This window comes from Staurois parvus, unplaced genomic scaffold (genome assembly GCF_062004578.1).
Source record: "Staurois parvus isolate SC_StPar_1 unplaced genomic scaffold, SC_StPar_1.0 ptg000206l, whole genome shotgun sequence".
NCBI lineage: Eukaryota > Metazoa > Chordata > Amphibia > Anura > Ranidae > Staurois > Staurois parvus.
In genome coordinates this window covers 4,620,001-4,639,647 of record NW_028318002.1, presented here as the reverse complement: position 1 = coordinate 4,639,647, position 19,647 = coordinate 4,620,001, and the positions used below count along the sequence as shown (strand labels likewise).

General features: G+C 42.1%; 1 protein-coding gene across 1 annotated transcript in view; it reads left to right on the top strand.

The window, feature by feature from the left end:
* The window catches only part of MRPS23 (mitochondrial ribosomal protein S23), a 36,403-nt gene that overhangs the window by 12,087 nt on the left and 4,669 nt on the right, over positions 1–19,647 (top strand). The window contains exons 3-4 of the mRNA XM_089678527.1: positions 10,653–10,727; positions 14,540–14,663. Of these exons, the coding sequence (XP_089534653.1) occupies positions 10,653–10,727; positions 14,540–14,663 (199 nt within the window). The remainder of the gene's footprint in view (positions 1–10,652; positions 10,728–14,539; positions 14,664–19,647) is intronic.

The following is a 19,647-nucleotide window of genomic DNA, read 5'->3' as shown; positions in this document are numbered from 1 at the left end:
CTGCTATACCAGATCTTAACTGTATACTATCTAACTGCTCAACTGACCCACTTTTTTCTTTTTGATAAAGAGGATAAAGATCGCTATATCTCCTTGGCGTATCCATGCCCTAAGGGGTTGGTGATCTATCCCAACCAATCCTTGACATGTGTGAGCCCACCCACCTGGGATGCCTCAAGCATATGGTTTATCACCATTGTAAAATATAGGAATTGGACCTTTTGCAAGACAAAAGTCCGACCCCCTACATGCTCATACGCCTCTTTTGGGCAATGTTTGTTCACCAGAACTGCTCACCCAATCATGAGTTATGGATTGATAAAGGAGTTATATATCTATCCCACACCATAACAACTAGTGGTGTTAAGCCATTGCTCAGCTCCATGTTCTTTTGTTCTCCAGCTCCGTCATGCACTGCATACTCAATTTGGGGACTCACTGCCATCTCTTGAATCTCTTCATTTATTGCATGTGTGCCTAGATGATGGCCCCAAAAAGCTAACATCCACTTTCTACAACTCTCTTCTCCAGCCGGCGGCTGCTGATTTAGCTTACCAGGTAAAAACTAAATGGTTGTTGGGAGCTAAAGGATGATGAATGGGAGGATGTTTAAGAATCTAGCAAACTGGTCTCCCCAAAACTCTCCAATTGCCTCACCCACCTGTATATTTTACATAAAGCCTACCTAACTACTATTCAGTTAGCAAAGTATCTGCCCCAATATGACCCTTCTTGTCCTCGATATGGAGATCCTAGTGGTTCTTTCTATCACTTAATATGGTACTGCTCTGTCATTCAATGTTATTGGACTCAGATGGTTCTGTTTCTACATGATCGTATGGGCTAACCCTATGCAATAAACAATGTTTCCTGGGACTTCTTCCTAATCAAGACAGTGATAAACATCAGCATGTCTCTCTTCAAGAAACACTTTTTGTTGCCAGAATGTTGATATCAAGGGTCTGGCTTAGGGATTCGTCTCCAACATTACAGCATTGAATTGCTGCTATTAATCTTATCCTACCCTACAAAAAGGTTTATATATATTCAAAGAAAACATCCGGCTAAATATAATAAGATATGGGATAGATGGTTAGAACAATCCTCCACATATAATGTAGATGAATCTGAACTCCTGATTGGTACATTTTTTTGTTTATCCTTATATACTGCATTGCTTCATGACTAAGTTATCCATGTAAACGGTCATCTCTTTTAACCACTTTTTGTCCACCCTATAGCAGATTTGTTGCTACAGGGGGGACGTTCTGTGCAAAAACATGTATATAAATGTGATTTTGCACTTTGGCCACTGGTGGATGCGCACCTGTCGCCGGAGCACCACTTATGCTGTTATTGGACACAGCAGAAACCGATCCAAAGATGCCGGCCAATGGATGAACGCCGGCACCTGTTGATCTCTGAGGAGACTGACATAACATAGCTCTGCCTAGATAAACAAGGCAGAGCTGTGTTATGTCAACAGTGATCTGCTAGGTTTTATCAGGGAATAAAATCTAGCAGAATGCTTAGTAAAAACAGTACACAGTGCACACAAAAACACTGGATTGGCACACAATTAACCCTTTGACCATCCTAGATGTTTGTAGACGCTATAACTTTTGCGCAAACCAATCAATATACGCCTGTTGGGGGCTTTTTTGCCAACGTTATGCAGCAGAATACGTTTTGGCCTAAATTTATGAAGAAATTAGATTTTTTTAAAATTTTTTTTATTTAGAAATGTTTTATAGCAGAAAATAATTTTTCTTCGTCTTGTGTTTTTTCATTTAAAGCACAAAACATAAAAATTGAAGAGGTGATGAAATACCACTAAAAGAAAGCTCTATTTGTGGGGGAAAAATTACATAAATTTAATTTATGTACAGCTTTGCATGACAGCGCAATTGTCAGTTAAAGTAATGCAGTGCCGTATCGCAAAAAATGGCCTGGTGAGGAAGGGGGGTAAATCTTCCAGAGTTCAAGTGGTTAAGATTGCACTTTGGTATGGTGTTGCTTGTACTGCTTCTTTGTATTTTACACATGTTTATCTCTTTTAATAAAGATCTTTTCTGAGTAAAAAAAAAAAAAAAAAAAAATACAGCCCAGTAATGAAAAATAACTTTCATTGAAAGTAACACACAAAAAATTGGACAGAAAATGAAATATATGGAAAATTAAAACAGTGTTACTAAACCCACAACTGTAAAATCAGTCTGTATATGCAGTAAAGTATGCTTATTATACTCACCGTGGAACCTAAGGGGTTAATCATCTGCATTGTGTAAAAAGGCTGTTTGATCCTGTCTTCTCTGAGCAGGGGTGTAGAAATTTTTGAAAAAACTAAATCGGTGTCCCAATCTACTTGTCCTGATAAAATACATTTTAACCAAAACTGTATTTAAATTTGCTTTAAGTAATGTCTAGGGCTTTTTAAAAAAAAAAAAAGGGTCTTTTTAGCGACTTAATCGTTTCAATATTTTTAACATTGTGCTGTTCATCTCCTCCTCCCCTCCCTGCCTCTCCTAGTACCCAGGGACTAGCAGGGAGGAGAGAGACCTCGCAGTGTAATGAGCACAGATTGGGTGCTCCTCAGGAAAGGGGAGTGTCAGACTTATCATTTATCCCTTTCGCTGCCAGAGCTGTTTTTGCGTTATTTGCACACGTTTAAAAAATCGTTTTAGGCCTGAAGATGACACAAACCCCCCAAACATTGTATATTTTCTGAAAGCAGAGACCCTAGAGCATAAAATAGCGGTAGTTCCAATTTTTTATGTCACACAATATTATCACAATTTCAGTAAAAAATAAACCTAATTTAATTTTAGGGTAACAAAAAGCAATAACTTATCCAATTTTTTTTGAAAATATAAAAGACGAGGTTGCAGCGAGTAAATAGATATCCAACATATCAAACCTTATATTTGCATGCACTCGTGAAACGGCAACAAACCTAGAGCAGAACGCCTCCTACAAGCTTTAACCAGTGCTCTGCTGGACACACAGACTGTGTGTGTATATACTGCTGATGAGAAAAGTTATTTAGCAGTTTATATTTACTAAAATAATTGCATTTCCATGTTCTGTGTACTGTGGAAGACCAGATATAGTGAATGCAGGATCCTGGGTTTAGTAACACTTTAACCACTTGCCTACAGGGCACTTATACCCCCTTCCTGCCTGGGCCAATTTTCAGCTTTCAGCGCTGTTCCACTTTGAATGACAATTGCGCGGTCATGCAACATTGTACCCATATGAAATTATATCATTTTTTTTAGACAGATAGAGCTTTCTTTTGGTGGTATTTAATCACCTCTGGGTTTTTTATTTTTTGCTAAACAAACCAAAAACAACTGAAAATTTTGAAAAGAAAATGTTTTTTCTTTCTGTTATAAAAGTTTGTAAATAAGTGATTTTTCTCTTTCACTGATGTGCGCTAATGAGGCTGCACTGATAGGGGGCACTGGTAGGTGGCACTGATGGGCATTGACAGGCATCACTGGTGGGCACTGAAAGGCAGCACTCATATATGGCACTGATAGGCGTCACTGACTGGCATTGATAGGCAGCACTGACTGGTACTGATAGGTGGTACTGAAAGGCAGCTCAGATGGGCACTGATATGTGGCATTGATGTGCCCTGGTGGGCACTGATATGTGGCATTTATGTGCACTGGTAGGCACTGATATGTGGCATTGATGTAGCACTGATGGGCACTGGCAGGTGGCATTGATGGGCACTGACAGGTGGCACTGCTGGGGCTACACTGATCATCAGGGCACACTGATCATCAGTGCCCTGATGATCAATGTACATGTCCCCTCTGAGTAATGATGATTACCGGCTCTCCTCACAGCTCATGAGGATAGAAATGCCGATAACCGGCATTTCCTTATTTACATGTGATCAGCTGTGATTGGACACGATGTCTTCGGCTCTTTCCATTCATCGGTGATCCGCTGTGTCCCAGGGACACAGCGCACCACCGATTGCTACGCTGTGCGCTTCTAGGGATGCACACGCACGGTTAGAGTGTGAGGACATCATATGACGTTCTTCCAGAACAAGAGAACTGCCTTGCACCCGTCATTTCCTTATGTGGCGGGCGGGAGGCGGTTAAATAGAAACTTTTTAGCATTGGAGTCAATACGAGGTGCTTTTGCATTGAAGTCAATTATCATTATTGACACTTTCCTTAACCCCACCCTACCACTATTGGAAAAATGCCAATAATCCTATTTTCGGCCGATATACAGTTGCAAGAAAAAGTATGTGAACCCCTTGGGATTACGTGGAGTTTTGCATGAATTGGGCATAAAATGTGCTCTGAACGTTATCTAAGTCACAACAATAGAAGAACACAGTCTGCTGAACATAATACTACACAAACATTAGATGTTGCCATGGTTTAATTACACATAACATGTAAACATTCACAGTGCAGGGAGGAAAAAGTATGTGAACCTTTGGACTTAATAACTGGTTGACCCTCCTTTGGCAGCAATAACCTCAACCAAACGTTTCCTGTAGTTGTAGATCAGACCTGCACAACGATCTGGAGTAATTTTGGACCACTCCTCTTCACAAAACTGTTTCAGTGTAGCAATATTCTTGGGATGTCTGGTGTGAATCGCTCTCTTAAGGTCATGCCACAGCATTTCAATCGGGTTGAGGTCAGGACACTGACTGGGCCACTCCAAAAGGCGTATTCTGTGCTGTTGCAGCCATTGTTTTGTTGAATTACTTGTATGCTTTGGGTCATTGTCCTGTTGCATCGCCCATCCTCTGCAGAGCTTCAGTTGGCGGACAGATGGTCGTACGTTTTCCTGCAAAATGTCTTGATAAACTCTGGAATTCATTTTCCCATCAATGACAACAATCCATCTAGGCCCTGAGGCAGCAAAGCAGCCCCAAACCATAATGCTCCCTCCGCCATGTTTTACAGCGGAGATGAGGTTTTGATGTTGGTGTGCTGTGCCTTTTTTTCACCACACAGTGTTGTGTGTTCTTCCCAAACAACTCAATCTTGGTTTCATCTGTCCACAGTATATTTTGCCAGTAGTGCTGTGGAACATCCAGGTGCTCTTTTGCAAACTTCAAACATGCTGCAATATTCTTTTTGGACAGCAATGGCTTCCTCCGTGGTGTCCTCCCATGTACTCCATTCTTGTTTAATGTTTTCCTTATTGTAGATGTGTCAACAAAAATGTTAGCATGTGCCAGAGATTTCTGTAGGTCTTTAGCTGACACTCTGGGATTCTTCTTTACCTCATGCAGCATTCTGCGCTGTGTTCTTGCAGTCATTTTTACAGGACGACCACGCCTAGGGAGAGTAGCAACAGTGCTAAACTTTCTCCATTTGTAGACAGTCTGTCTTACCGTGGACACATGAACATCAAGCCTTTTGGAGATACTTTTGTAACCCTTTCCAGCTTCATGCAAGTCAACAATTCTTGATCGTAGGTCTTCTGAGAGCTCTTTTCTGCGAGGCATGGTTCACATCAGACAGTGCTTCTGGAAACCAATAAACCCAAAACAGGTGTGTGTTTTTTAAGGGCAGGACAGCTGTCAGCAACACATCCAATATCATCACACTGATTGGAGTCAAGGTTGGCTCACTCCTGACTCCAATTAGCTCTGGGAGAAGTCATTAAGCTAGGGACTCACATACTTTTTCCTCCCTGCACTGTGAATGTTTACATGTTATGTGCAATTAAACCATGGCAACATCTAATGTTTGTGTAGTATTATGTGCAGCAGACTGTGTTCTTCTATTGTTGTGACTTAGATGACGTTCAGAGCACATTTTATGCCCAATTCATGCAAAACTCCACGTAATCCCAAGGGGTTCACATACTTTTTCTTGCAACTGTATCAGTGCATCAATACAAAATTCATATATATTCAAATAAAAGATCTTCCACCATCCAGTAGTGTACCATCCTTGCAGTGTAAGGCTCCTTTCAAGTGTTCCGCATGTCCGTTTTTCATCTGTCCATTAACGGATGAAAAATGGACAACAGTGCATATCTATGGACAAATGGATGTAAATAGATCATCTTCCGTTTATATACATACTGAGACTCTGTCATAAAGGACAGAGTGTCAAGCGGACAAAGTCTCAGGGCTAATGTTACACATTAGTCACACATTGGTCTGGTCACAATGTTTTAACTGGTTGATTGTCTCTCCTCTACAATAAACCTTTATTTAAACTACAACACTATTGCTGGCAGCTTGATGAGCTCTATCTGTTCCAGTGGGAGTTGCCTTTTACTGCTGCCTAAAGGTGGGAATACACAATTAGAAAATCGATTGGACCCGGGGGCCGGACCAAGAGTAGATGAATGATGTGTATGTGTCATCCATAGTAAGTATAGTAATATTCCCCCATAGTAAGCATAGTAATTAATCCCCCATATAGTAATTCATCCCCCATAGTAATTCATCCCCCATATAGTAATTCATCCCCCATATGATAATTCATCCCCCATATAGTAATTCATCCCCCCTATAGTAATTCATCCCCCCTATAGTAATTCATCCCCCCTATAGTAATTCATCCCCCCTATAGTAATTCATTCCCCATATTAATTCGTCCCCCATATTAAGTCCCCAAGTCCCCCCTGTGTCAATTCACTTACCTTTGCTCCGCGCGTTCCTCTCGCCGTGTTCCCGCGACGTTCCGGTGTAGCATGAAAATCTGTCTCCTATGAGGATCTGTCCCCCTCGACGTATCTGCACATGTGCCAGTTTCAGGCATTAGCAGCCGATCGGCGATCTCCGGCACATGCGCAGATACGTCGAGGGGGACAGATCCTCATAGGAGACAGATTTTCATGCTACACCGGTCTTCAGGGCGGACTGTGAGAGGAGCCTAGCGGGAGCCTAGCTCCGCGGGCCGGATTAAAAGGTCCGCCGGGCCGTATACGGCCCGCGGGCCGTAGTTTGCCCATTGCTGGTCTACAGTCACACAAACGCCCACCTCACTGACAACAACCTAATCGATCCACTACAGTCTGACTTCCATCCCTTACACTCCACCGAAACCGCCGTACTCAAAATCATTAATGACCTGCTAACCGCCAAAGCTAATGGCCACTACTCAGTCCTCTTACTCCTCGACCTTTCTGCGGCCTCCAACACAGTTGACCACCCCCTCCTCCTTAAGATACTACACTCCCTCGGCATCAGAGACTCCGCTCTCTCCTGGCTCTACTCCTATCTACCCCAACGCTCCTTCAGCGTTACCTATAATGCTACCACCCCCCCTCTCTGTTGGGGTCCCCCAAGGCTCTGTCCTTGGACCCCTTCTCTTCTCAATCTGCACCTCCTCCCTCGGCAAACTGATACACTCCCACGGCTTCAACTATCACCTCTACGCCGATGACACGCAAATTTACCTCTCCACCCCTTCAGTTTCCGTCCGTATCACCCACCTACTCAACGACATATCAGACTGCATGTCGCTCCATTTCCTCAAATTGAACCTATCCAAAACCGAGCTCCTGATTTTCCCCCCAGCCCGTGCCCCTCCCCCCCCCCCCTCTCCGTCACAACCAACAACGCCGCCATCAGTCCCACCCCACAAGCCAAAGTCCTATGTGTCACTGTAGACTCAAACCTGTCCTTCCAACCCCATGTCCAATTGTTGGCAAACTCATGCAGGCTCCACCTCCACAACATCTCCAAAATACGTTCGTTCCTAACCCCAGACACTACTAAACTCATTCACTCCCTTATTATCTCACGCCTGGACTACTGCAACTCCCTTCTCACCGGCCTACCTCATCACAGACTATCCCTGCTTCAGTCTATCCTGAACTCAGCGGCCAGACTCATCCACCTTACCAACCGCTCTGCTTCTGCCACCCCCCTCTGTCATTCCCTCCACTGGCTTCCAATTGCCCAACAAACTAAAAATTCAAACTACTAACACAGACATACAAAGCCATTCATAACGCTGCCCCAAACTACCTCACCGACCTGATACCCAAATACCACCTTACCTGTAATCTTCGCTCCTCACAAGACCTCCTACTTTCTAGCTCCCTGTTCTCCACCTCCCACGTCCGACTGCAGGACTTCTCCAGGACTTCCCCCATCCTCTGGAACTCACTACCCCAATCCATCAGACTGTCACCTACCCTCCTCACCTTTAGGCGCACCCTGAAAACCCATCTCTTTAGGGAAGCCTACCCCGCCCTCACCGAACAGCCGATCTCCTCCACTCCTCCCACCACTCCATCCCCCACAGCCACTTGCTCCTGTACCACTATCCCCTCCCTCCTAGATTGTAAGCTCGAAAGAGCAGGGCCCTTGAATCCCTCGTGTTTTTTTTTGTTACTGTATTGTCTCATGTTCCGTCCCCCACTATAATGTACAGTGCTGAGCAAACCTTTTAGCGCTATATAAATACTGTATAACAGGGGTGTCCAAACTTTTTTCAAAGAGAGCCAGATTGGATGAAGTGAACATGGTGGAGGGCCGAACATTTTTCCAAACATTCTTTGAACCATTACAATTAAATGCAAATAAATTATTTTATGCCAAGTTAATTGCAAACGACATACTTTTCATTTCATAACATTAAGATCAACTGACAGCTGAGTTTTCACAATGTATTGAAAATAAATTAAAAAAAAAAAAAACTTACCTGCACTAATGTGAAGGGTGAAAAAGGTAGCTGGAGCTGAAGTCTCTGCTCGGCAGCTGGGAGGGGAAGAGAAACACACTTCACGCTGGAAGCCCGGCCCTGACGTCACCGCCCTCTGTCGCTCCCAGCACAGCGCAGTCACAAATGCGCACTGCTCTCAAGCAGAAGACTGTCTGCCACAGAAGGGAGGGCCGTGCGACAGCCGCATTTACACAGACCAGGGAGAACGCGCCGCAGTCAGGCATGCGCACTGCCCTCTGTTCTCAAGCAGAAGACTGGCTGCCATAGAAGGGAGGGCTGTGGGAGGGCCACATTACACAGAGCAGGGAGGGCTGTTGGAGGGCCGCATTAAACCGAGCCCCGGGCCGTAAATGGCCCGCGGGCCGGACTTTGGACATGCCTGCTGTATAATAATAATATACATAGTGATACATAAAAATATAATATGCAGAATTCTGGTTTCATTATCTCATTAGGCCAATCTACTTTTAACATTTGGATTTTTCATTCGTGTTTACGAAGATTCCTTGGACATAAACATCTGTCTCGTCTACTGTTTCCGCTCATGCATGATCGCGCTTGATAGATTTTTTTCGTACGACTGTCATACCACCGTATAGAAAATCGGTCGTTCGTATGCGAAACGACAACATTTTTCACTGTTGTTCAACCAGATTTTTTCGTTCACAATATCATTAGCGGTTAAAACATCCTGCTCATCAACGAAGAGAAAATCACTCGATCAGTGGTTCTGCAAAATTTTTAGTATGATTTTCTTATTGTGTGTACGGGGCATAAGAGGAGTAATTCCGGAGTGGAAGCGCATACACCTGGGGAGGATTTGTGCCTGAGAAACATGCTGTATCTGCTGTACTTACAGCTTATGATCTGGTGTGCATTTGATTAAGATGGCGGCAATAAGTGTTTTTTCATCACACTACAAGGATCTACTGGTGGAAGATCTTTTTTATTTAAATATGTATGGACTTTGATTTAAGAGAGACTTCACATTTGGCACATTGAACACTGTTTTGGTCATTTGCTTGTATGTTTTTGTTATGTTCACTGCTTCATTTCATGATATTGTATGTTTTTAGGTTTGGGTATATCAAACTTTGTTGTTTGACAGCAGCCACACGTGTTATCACATCTCAGATTCATTACAAAATGTTTCTTATTTTTGTGTATTTGCACAGAAAAATAACTTACCTCCAATGAAACAATCTTCTTTACAGTGTTTGTTAAAACCTTTACTTCTTTTTCAGCCCACACTCCCCTGCTATTGCCGATGTCAGGTGCTGAGATTTGTAGTTCTGGCTACAGTACAAATATTACAGGGGGTTGCTTACTTGGCCCCTCTTCTATGCAGAAAAAGTCTTGAATTCTTTTCAGTGAATGCAAGGCATTCTTTGAATGGAGGGGGTACAGATAAATGTCACAATCTCCCCTCCTCTTGTTATAGCTTTAAAAACAAAAATAATTGTTACAGACATGATGACCACAACTGAAGAGAACATACCTTGACCACAGCTGGGTTTACAGGAGCTGGAGTCTATAGAACGGAGGCAGGTCTCTCTGAGTTCAAGATGGTAGAGATGGGTTAGCTGCTTTCTGTTCCCAGGTCGCTACCCCAGTTACTACCAGACAAGGCAAGGTAAGCAAAAGGCTGTGGCAGGGTGCCCACCACTGAAATGATGAGCAGAGGTTCAGTACTACCACACAGACTACAAGGGACTGAATACAGGTGGAATAGGACTGCACATAAGGATCCCAGACCAGTGCAAGTATGAGGTGAAAACAGACCATCAAATAAAGGTAGCACAGGTAATGTCTGTAAGACTACAAGGTAACACATCAGCTTTACATCAGATCTTATACTGGAGTTGGGTTTTAAAGTTTTAACTGGTCATCCATTTTAAGCATTTAAAAGTATTTATAATGCACTTTGACTGTTTAGTTCTTAATTTTAACAAATTTTCAATTTTCTCTCCTTAGAAAATTTTATAACGCCTATGGTAGTGCTGAAATATTTCATTTGGACAGCAGGAATTACAAATCCACATGCCAAAAGTAAGATCAGTTTTTCTTATAAATGCAACAGTACTACTAGTAATTCTACATATACTTGAAGTTCAAAACAATAATTATAAATAGAACACATTCATTTAAGAAGAATGCTTGTGATTTGCACAGGAATGCGGTGCGATTCTTGTGCGAATCACGTGGTGTAAGAGTGTGAACTGGGTGTTAAATGTCACAGTAAAGTTTATTTGAGAATGCTTGACAATTTTTGATGTGTGTAACAGTTTCAGGGCTCGTTCACATCACATGTGCAGAAAAACTGATGGAAACGTATGTGCAGGTTTCACTTGCAGAGACATCCGTTTACATCAGTTTTCCTGCGCGCTTCAATGAGTCTTATACACGTTATAGATTCCTGCTCAGAAAAACTAGTGTTGTGGTGTGAACAAGACACATAGAGAACAATTGATTTTGTTGTGCCCTTGAACACGTGCAGAAAAACTGACTTATCTGCACCATGGTGTGAACGAGCCCTCAAAGGTTATAGTGGTTCTAAAGTTTAACAGTTTTTTGCCTTAATGCGTTCCCTGCATTAAAGCGGAACTAAACCCATGCTGGGAATATAACTGTCACATTTGCTTGTGCTCTCATCCAAACTGTCAAATCATTACATGGCTGGTGTCATTACTGATCACATGTGCAGCACCATGGCAGTTGCAGTTCAACCTCAGGCTAAGATGGCAGCTTCCTTGGCTGAAAAGGATAAGGAGAGTTTTGTTCCACTTTAAGGAAAAAAAAAAAAAAACTCCCCACTAACTGTTCCCCCTACCTCACCCAAACACCTAACATGATCCTGTCAAGCCTTGAGCATTGATCCAATGCTGTCCTGGCTGCAGGTCTTCTTCCTTCTCTTACTGGACTCACAGGAGACTCAGGCAGCAGTTGGACCATAGGCTACTGATGCTGTCAGACAATTCCTGTGAGAAGGGAGTGGGGTGTGTGGCCTATAGATGCACGCAGCTTGGCTGTTAATGCGGCACCTGCAGGACAGGAGGAACAGAGAGTGCCGGAGGGGGGGGGGGGGTCTTCAGAATAGGAGGTAAAGAACTGCTCTGTGCAATATCATTACACAGAGCAGGTCAGTATAACATCTTATCTTAACCCCTTGACGCCGACATAACACAAATATGCGGCCTCACGGACCTGGGCTTTTTTCCGTGGGGCCGCATATTTGCGTACCTGTCTTTGTGCTGGGAGCGCGCCGCTCGGCGCGCTCCCAGCACCAAGACCGCGGTGTCACTGAGAGCCCCGGGTCCCGTTCTAACGATCGGGACCCGGGACTCCCGATTCCGGGTCACGTGATCGCTGTGATAGCCTCTGATTGGCTATCACAGTGATCAATCACTGTGCAGCCCGGCCCCCTTGTTTTCTCTCTCTCTCTATGAATGGAGAAGAGAGATACATTGTATCTCTCGAACTCCTGACATAGAGAGAGAAAAAAAAAGTTTGTAAAAAAAAAAAAAAAAAGATAAATAAATATTAAAAAATAAAGAAAAATACCTAGATTTGATCTAGTTCAGTACCAGGGTTAGTGTTTGGGTCAAGGTCAGGGTCAAAGGTCAGGGTCAAAGGTCAGGATTTAAAAAAAAAAATTGGTGTCAGTTAGTGTTAGTGTCAATGTCAGTGACAGTGTGTTTTATGTAAAAAAAAAAATAAAAAAAAAAGACAAAAACAAAATGCGCACTGTTGTTTCTGGGCTGTACTACGGGTACAAACAACAAATAACATACACATATATGGTATCGCTGCGATCGTCAAGAACTGGAGAATGTATTTTGGGTTGTTCTTTGGTGGTAGGTTATGGTTGTAACAAGAAACACACAGTTAAATATAAAAAAATGATTTTTTTTACTATTTTGGCCCAGTTTTCCTTTAATAATGAAAAAAAATTAGGAGCTATCCATGACCATTTACCACCAAATGAAAGCCCAATTTGTCCTGAAAAAAACAAGGTATAATCCACCTGGATGTACAAAGTAGTTGTGACGATATGTACGGTTTTACTAACATGTCAACGTTGCAGAATTGTGCTTAGGCATTTAGATTTGTTTTACCCTTAGGCGTGAAGGGGTTAAACTAGTGTTAAACCCAAAAAACAAAAATGTATTCTGCTGCAGCTTAACAATTCTTATATATGATGGCACTAGTTTTCATTTTAAGGCATTCTTCTAATTTCATCTGGTGATCCAGCCAGTAAGTCTGTTTTTTTTTTTTTTTTTTTTTTTTTTATGTAAAACCTTTATCCCTAAAGGAAAAAAACTGTTTGCTGTAACTGCTTATGAAGTGCGAGCAGGGTTTGGCTTGATTTTGTCAGTGTATTTAAATCTGGTAGTTCATCTAACACTTCCTTCCCCCCAGACTGACAATGCTGCTGTGCAAATGTTTCCCCTGTGCTTTTTCATCCAGAGTGGAGGCACTCTAATACAGGACATGTGTTACTGGCCAGATCAGCAGGTGAAACCAGGGAACAAAGCCTAAAACAAATTCACACATCTAATGATTGGTGGGCTGCAGTGTATTGCTTTATTGGTTTTGTGTTTAATACTGCTTCTTAGGCTCCATGCACACTGGGCGTTTTAATAACGGTGGTAACATTAGCTGTGTAAAGTCACGTTAAAAACGTGAGCTTTTAGCATTTTTGTATTTGCACTTAGCGGTGTTTTGGCACGGTTTGTTTTGTGTGTGTTTTTTTTACCAAAAGAAAACAAAATCTGGTTTACCGCGTTTTGCAGCGCTTTTCAACGTTAGAGGGTTTTTACAGCTAAAAAACTCCTCTAGAAACCCACTAGTCCTGGGTTTTTTCCAGCCAAAAAACGTCACAGCCAAAAAATAGTGATTCCAGTCTATGTGTGCATGGACACATAGGATAACATGCTGGGGGGTTTACTGGCTATAGAAAAAAACATCAAAAGCCAAAAACAGCCGCTGTAAAAATGTCAAGTGTACATGAGGACTAATAATAAAGAGGCTTTACAATTACTCTAATTTTTGTGTATACATGAAAATCATGATGAATAACATTTGCCATGAATAGAGTGCATACGTCAGAAAGAAAAAAGGTAAGAAAACTTCACAAAAAGGCTAAGGTCTTTTGTTAATATAGTAAACTGTTTCACTCTAAAAGTTTTTTGTAAGTTTTTTATGGTGATAGTTATTTAAAGTGTTACTAAACCCATCAGTCTGTATATGCAGTAAAGTATGCTTGTTATACTCACTGCGGAACCTAAGGGGTTAATCCTCTGCATTGTTTAAAAACATTGTTTGATCTTGACTTCTCTGATCCTCCCTTTCTTCCAGTGTCCCCCTCTTATCTCCTGATAAGACAAAATGTGTGGAGTCACTTTGCACATGCTCAGTTTGGTCTGTATTGCTAAAGAGTTTTTTTTTTTTTCTTGGGAGAGTGCATGTCATCAGCACAGGGCCAATCAGCACTGTCCAGAGAGAGGTCAAGGGGTTCTGCATCCACCTGGAGCAAAATTAAAACTCCTCCTACAAGTTTTAACATGCTCTGTTAGACACTGATAGAAGTCACAAGACTGCTCTAACTGCTGATGAGAAAAGGTATTCATCAGTTTATATTTACTAAAATAATTGCACTTCCATGTTGTGTGTACTGTGGGGGACCAGATATAGTGATTGCAGGGTCCTGGGTTTAGTAATAATTTAATTGTTCCTTCTGTTTTACATGGTACTATTGCCATGCAATAGCTTTGGCCTTAAGGTAGATGCACGTTTTATCGGAAAACTGATACCGCTGTGTTTAGCCATTGTTTTACATGCTGTCTCCTGTCTGTTTTCAGGTTTGTGGACAAATATTTAGAACTTCAGAAATATGGAGTAGTAAGTGAAGATAAATTGTTTGAAGAGACAGGAAAAGCTCTACTCTCACAAGGTGTCATTTTAAGAAGGCCAGGAGTAACAATGGTTAGTGTGTTGCATGTCTTTATTTGGAGAACAAACATTAGGGCTGGATAGATACATCTGACCATGTAATCCAAGCATTATTATACAGGATTTATTATACAGGTTTTATATAGTGCCAACAGTTTGCGCAGCACTTTACAATATAAGGGAGACAGTACAATTACAATACATTTCAGTACAGAAGGAATAGGAGGGCCCTGCTCATGGAGCTTACAATGTAAAGGAAGGGGGAGGTGATACAAAAAGCATTTCTGCTTTTCCAGCTAATGAATAAAGCTTAAGGTATATGTAAACCCTTACCTTTTAAAACAACCCATTCAGATTCAAATATAAATGAAAGGTAAAACAATTGTGTATAGATGTAAAGAAAACATAAATACCTTTTCCCCCTTTTTATAAATGATCACCTATACTCTGTTCTCAGCTGCAGTCAGCCATGTGAGCAGAAGTCTGACCATTGTAAGAGAGCAGGCTGAGTTCCAGCACAGCTAGAGAAATGACCACGCTGTGCTTTAATGCCTAGTGTAATCAACTTTTTATAGGAAAACAGAGGGACTGGCAGGAACACCAAGTATTTCACACAAAGGAAGCAATACAAAGAGAACAGGATACTTTTTCATACAAGTACATGGTACAGCAGACACACATCAGGAATATGAAATGTTGAGGTTACATATTCTTTAACCACTTGCCCTCCAAAGGATTTACCCCCTTCCTGACCAGGCTATTTTTTGCGATACAGCGCTGCGTTACTTTAACTGACAATTGCACGGTCAAGCAACGCTGCAACCAAATTACATTTGTCTTTTTTTTCCCCCACAAATAGACCAACAATTTTGAGAAAGAAACAATATTTTTTACTTTTTGCTATTAAACATGTCCAGTAAAAAAATTTAAAAAACTTAAATGTCATCCTAAATTTAGGCCAAAATGTATTCTGCTACATGTCTTCATGTCTTTGCAAAAAAAAATCCCAATATGTTTAAATTAATTGTTTTTTTTTCACTAGTAATGGCAGTGATCAGCGACTTAAAGCGGGACTGCGGCGGGCATTCTGACACTGGGGGGGGGCTGACTTGGTGTCACTGATAACTCCAGTGACACCGATACAGTGATCAGTGCTAATAAACGGCACTGACAAGAAGGGGTTAACATGGGGCGATCAAAGGGTTAACTGTGTGCTGTTTCACTATGTTGGCTGTGATTGACAGCCAAGGCCATGAATGGCAGCATGGGTAAGGGTGTGTGTGTGTGTATATATATATATGTATGTGTGTGTGTATGTATATGTATATATATATATTGAATTTTGTGCACACATGCTGCCCTGTAGCAGTATTTCTGCTATGGGGCGGAGCGAAAGTGGTTAATAATAGTTTTAGCAAAAGAAGCATCGAACTGCTGCAGAAATAATCCCTGTTTAAAGTAGAACTCGAGTCTCACTTTTATCGGTCCCATCTTCTGCCTCAGATACTTGGTGAAAAACTGTTGCTTTGTAATTTTCTCTCTTTCTCATCCACACTGTGTGCCTCTGAATTTTTATGGAAGGCCATTTGCAGCAGGCACACTTCTGTCTGCACATGTCCACTCCTCCTACGTGATCACTGACTGTCTAAGGCAAACCCTTCGGATTTAGGAAGCGTCGTCACTGACTCTTGAAGTTGTGTGCAATACACAGGATACAAGAGCTGTTTCATCTGTATGAGAAAGCGTTAGAAAACATTAGAGTTAGAAGGTGTGCACCCTAAAGCAGTGGTTCTCAACCTGTGGAACCTCAGGACCCGCATTTGTCCATGGTCGTTAAGCCGTGACCCAAAAATAATTTAATTTCCAAAACATTAAAATTTATTCCGCAAAACAACTTGTGCAGTATTCTATAATATACAGTTGTGGCCAAAATTATTCAACCCCCAATGCTGTAAAGGGGTTTAGGGACTATAGTGTACATTTGGAATTGTATTCAGAATCAAATCCTACAAGGACGTTGTAACTACCCAAATGCAACTAAAATGACATCAATTGTTTATGTAATACAGTAGTAAATGGTTCTTATGTGGTTTCTTCATTGCCACAATTATTCAACCCCTTAAAGACTACCACTCTGAAGAACAGAGGTTCATACAGGTGCTTTCCATCAGGTATTGAAAACACCTGTGGATGTCACCGAGCAGCAATCAAGCATAATAAGCACCAATTAGGCAGCTTTAAAATGACTGTGATACTCAGCTCCTTCTAGACATTTACTGGTGTGGTTACAAACATGGTGAAGGCAAGAGAATGGTCCAGGAAGACAAGAGAAGAGGTGATTTCTCTTCACAGGAAGGGCAATGGCTATAAGAAGATTGCAAAGATGTTAAACATACCAAGAGACACCTTAGGAAGCATCATTCGCAAATTCAAGGCAAAGGGCACTGTTGAAACGCTACCTGGTCGTGGCAGAAAGAAGATGCTGACTTCGACTGCTGTGCGCTACCTGAAGCGTAGAGTGGAGAGAAGTCCCCGTGTGACTGCTGAGGAACTGAGAAAAGATTTGTCAGATGTGGGTACAGAAGTTTCAGCCCAGACAATAAGACGCACACTGCGTAATGAAGGCCTCCGTGCCAGAACTCCCAGGCGTACCCCCTTGCTGTCTCCAAAGAATAAGAAGAGTCGACTGCAGTATGCCAAAAGCCATGTGGACAAACCACAAAAGTTGTGGGATAGTGTTCTGTGGACTGATGAAACAAAATTAGAACTGTTTGGGCCCATGGATCAACGCTATGTTTGGAGGAGGAAGAACAAGGCCTATGATGAAAAGAACACCTTGCCTACTGTGAAGCATGGTGGAGGGTCAATCATGCTTTGGGGCTGTTTTGCTTCTGCAGGTACAGGGAAGCTTCAGCGTGTGCAAGGTACCATGAATTCTCTTCAGTACCAGGAGATATTGGATGGAAACGTGATGCAGTCCGTCACACACCTGAGGCTTGGGAGACGTTGGACCTTTCAACAGGACAATGATCCCAAGCATACCTCCAAGTCCACTAGAGCATGGTTGCAGAGGAAAGGCTGGAACATTTTGGAGTGGCCATCGCAGTCACCAGACTTAAATCCGATTGAGAACCTCTGGTGGGACTTAAAGAAAGCAGTTGCAGTGCGCAAGCCTAAGAATGTGACTGAACTGGAGGCCTTTGCCCATGAAGAATGGGCGAAGATACCCGTAGATCGCTGCAAGACACTTGTGTCAAGCTATGCTTCACGTTTAAAAGCTGTTATAACTGTAAAAGGATGCTGTACTAAGTACTAAGATTGAATGTCACTTGGGGGTTGAATAAAACTGATAATGCTGTGAGCACAGAAAAGACATTTGTGGTTATTTCATTATAACTGTTATGTTATATTTGTCTGACCTACAAGTGCCTCTTTAATGTAAATGTAAGCAAGATGACTGAATGATCAAAAGCAATGTCAAACTGGCCAAAACACTCAATTTCAGTGGGGGTTGAATAATTTTGGCCACAACTGTATATGCACTTTTTAAACTGTAATCAAATGGCTTCCTTCCAAAATGAATAGTGCAGTAATCACAGTGCTAGTGAAAATGAAAGTGCTGTTGAAGTAAAAACCTAATAAATGACAACTGAAACGTGAAATTAATTAGAACAAAAGGGAAACTGGGGATGCCTCTTGCACTTGATAAGTGTCTCAAAGTCTGGGGATGATGGTGGGGGCATCAGGGGCCTGGGGCTGCATTTGCCCCGTGTTATAGTGCACCCATGATCACAACCCCCTTTCGGATCGTGACCCATTATTTGAGAAACACTGCCATAAAGAATACTACAGCCGTTACTGATACGTCCTGAAGCCCAGGATGCTGCCCACTCTGCACACTGAATCTGATCAAGGACTTGGACACATATACAGTGGATATAGAAAAGAATCACCCCCCTTTAAAATAATCACATTTTGCTGCTTTTTGGCAGGCTGGTGTTATAAATTCTGTGTAAAGAAAATATTATTTTTGTATTCCATTAGGCCTGTTCACACTAGCCTGTACCCCAAAATGCGGCTGCCCGCACACTGAATTGGAGCAATTTAATGTGCAGACATCAGAGTTTTGAGCTTCAGAGCCATACAGCACTGTGCACTGTAATGCATGCTTTTGTTAGAACTTTATGCCCTGGTGCACATATATGCAACCGTGCGGGCCGTGCGTGCCCCATGACACACAGAGAAAAAGTCCCTGCACTTCTGAAAACGCAGCCCGCACAGGAACCTCGGTTCCCAGTACGGTTGCATTTTCCATTGTGGGTGGCTTGCCATTAGAACTTATGGCACCCACCCGCGGATCCACATTTCTGTGTGCGGGTTGTGCAGCTGCACGGATTTTCAAGCAGATCCACAGCGGCACCACCCGCACAGATGTGAACCTAGACTATGTGACCTGCACAAAGTGACACTTTATTGATGTCACTGCACAGCAGTGTGGTGAGATGCAGGGCCATCCAGAGCGGTATGATATTATGCCAACATGCTGCATAATATTGCACGGCTCTGGAACAGAGTGAAACACTGTGTTCTAGTGTGAACATGACACCAACAATTATTGTTTTATATGTGCCATTGCAGTTACCTGTGTTTATCCATTATGAAAATGCAGGAAACTGCACATAGTGAATAGGCCCTTAAGCTTACATAGTTTTATGTAAAAACTTGATGTGGTGCTTTTTTATCACATTTTTTTTATTCATGGCATGCTATTTGTATAGCTCTGCAGAAAGGTTTTTGTCCAATAAGTTTGTTAGTGTAAGAAACTAACTGCATGGTTTACAAAAACAAACCCTTATTTGAGCAGACCTTGGGCCCGTACTCACAGTTCATCATCTAGGCAGCAATCACTCTCCTGTATTATATCATTTGGCTGGTTTACTAACATGGAATTTAACCTTACAAAAAATCTTCCAGTTAGGAATGTTATGATAAAAAGAGACCCTATTGGTCTCTTCTC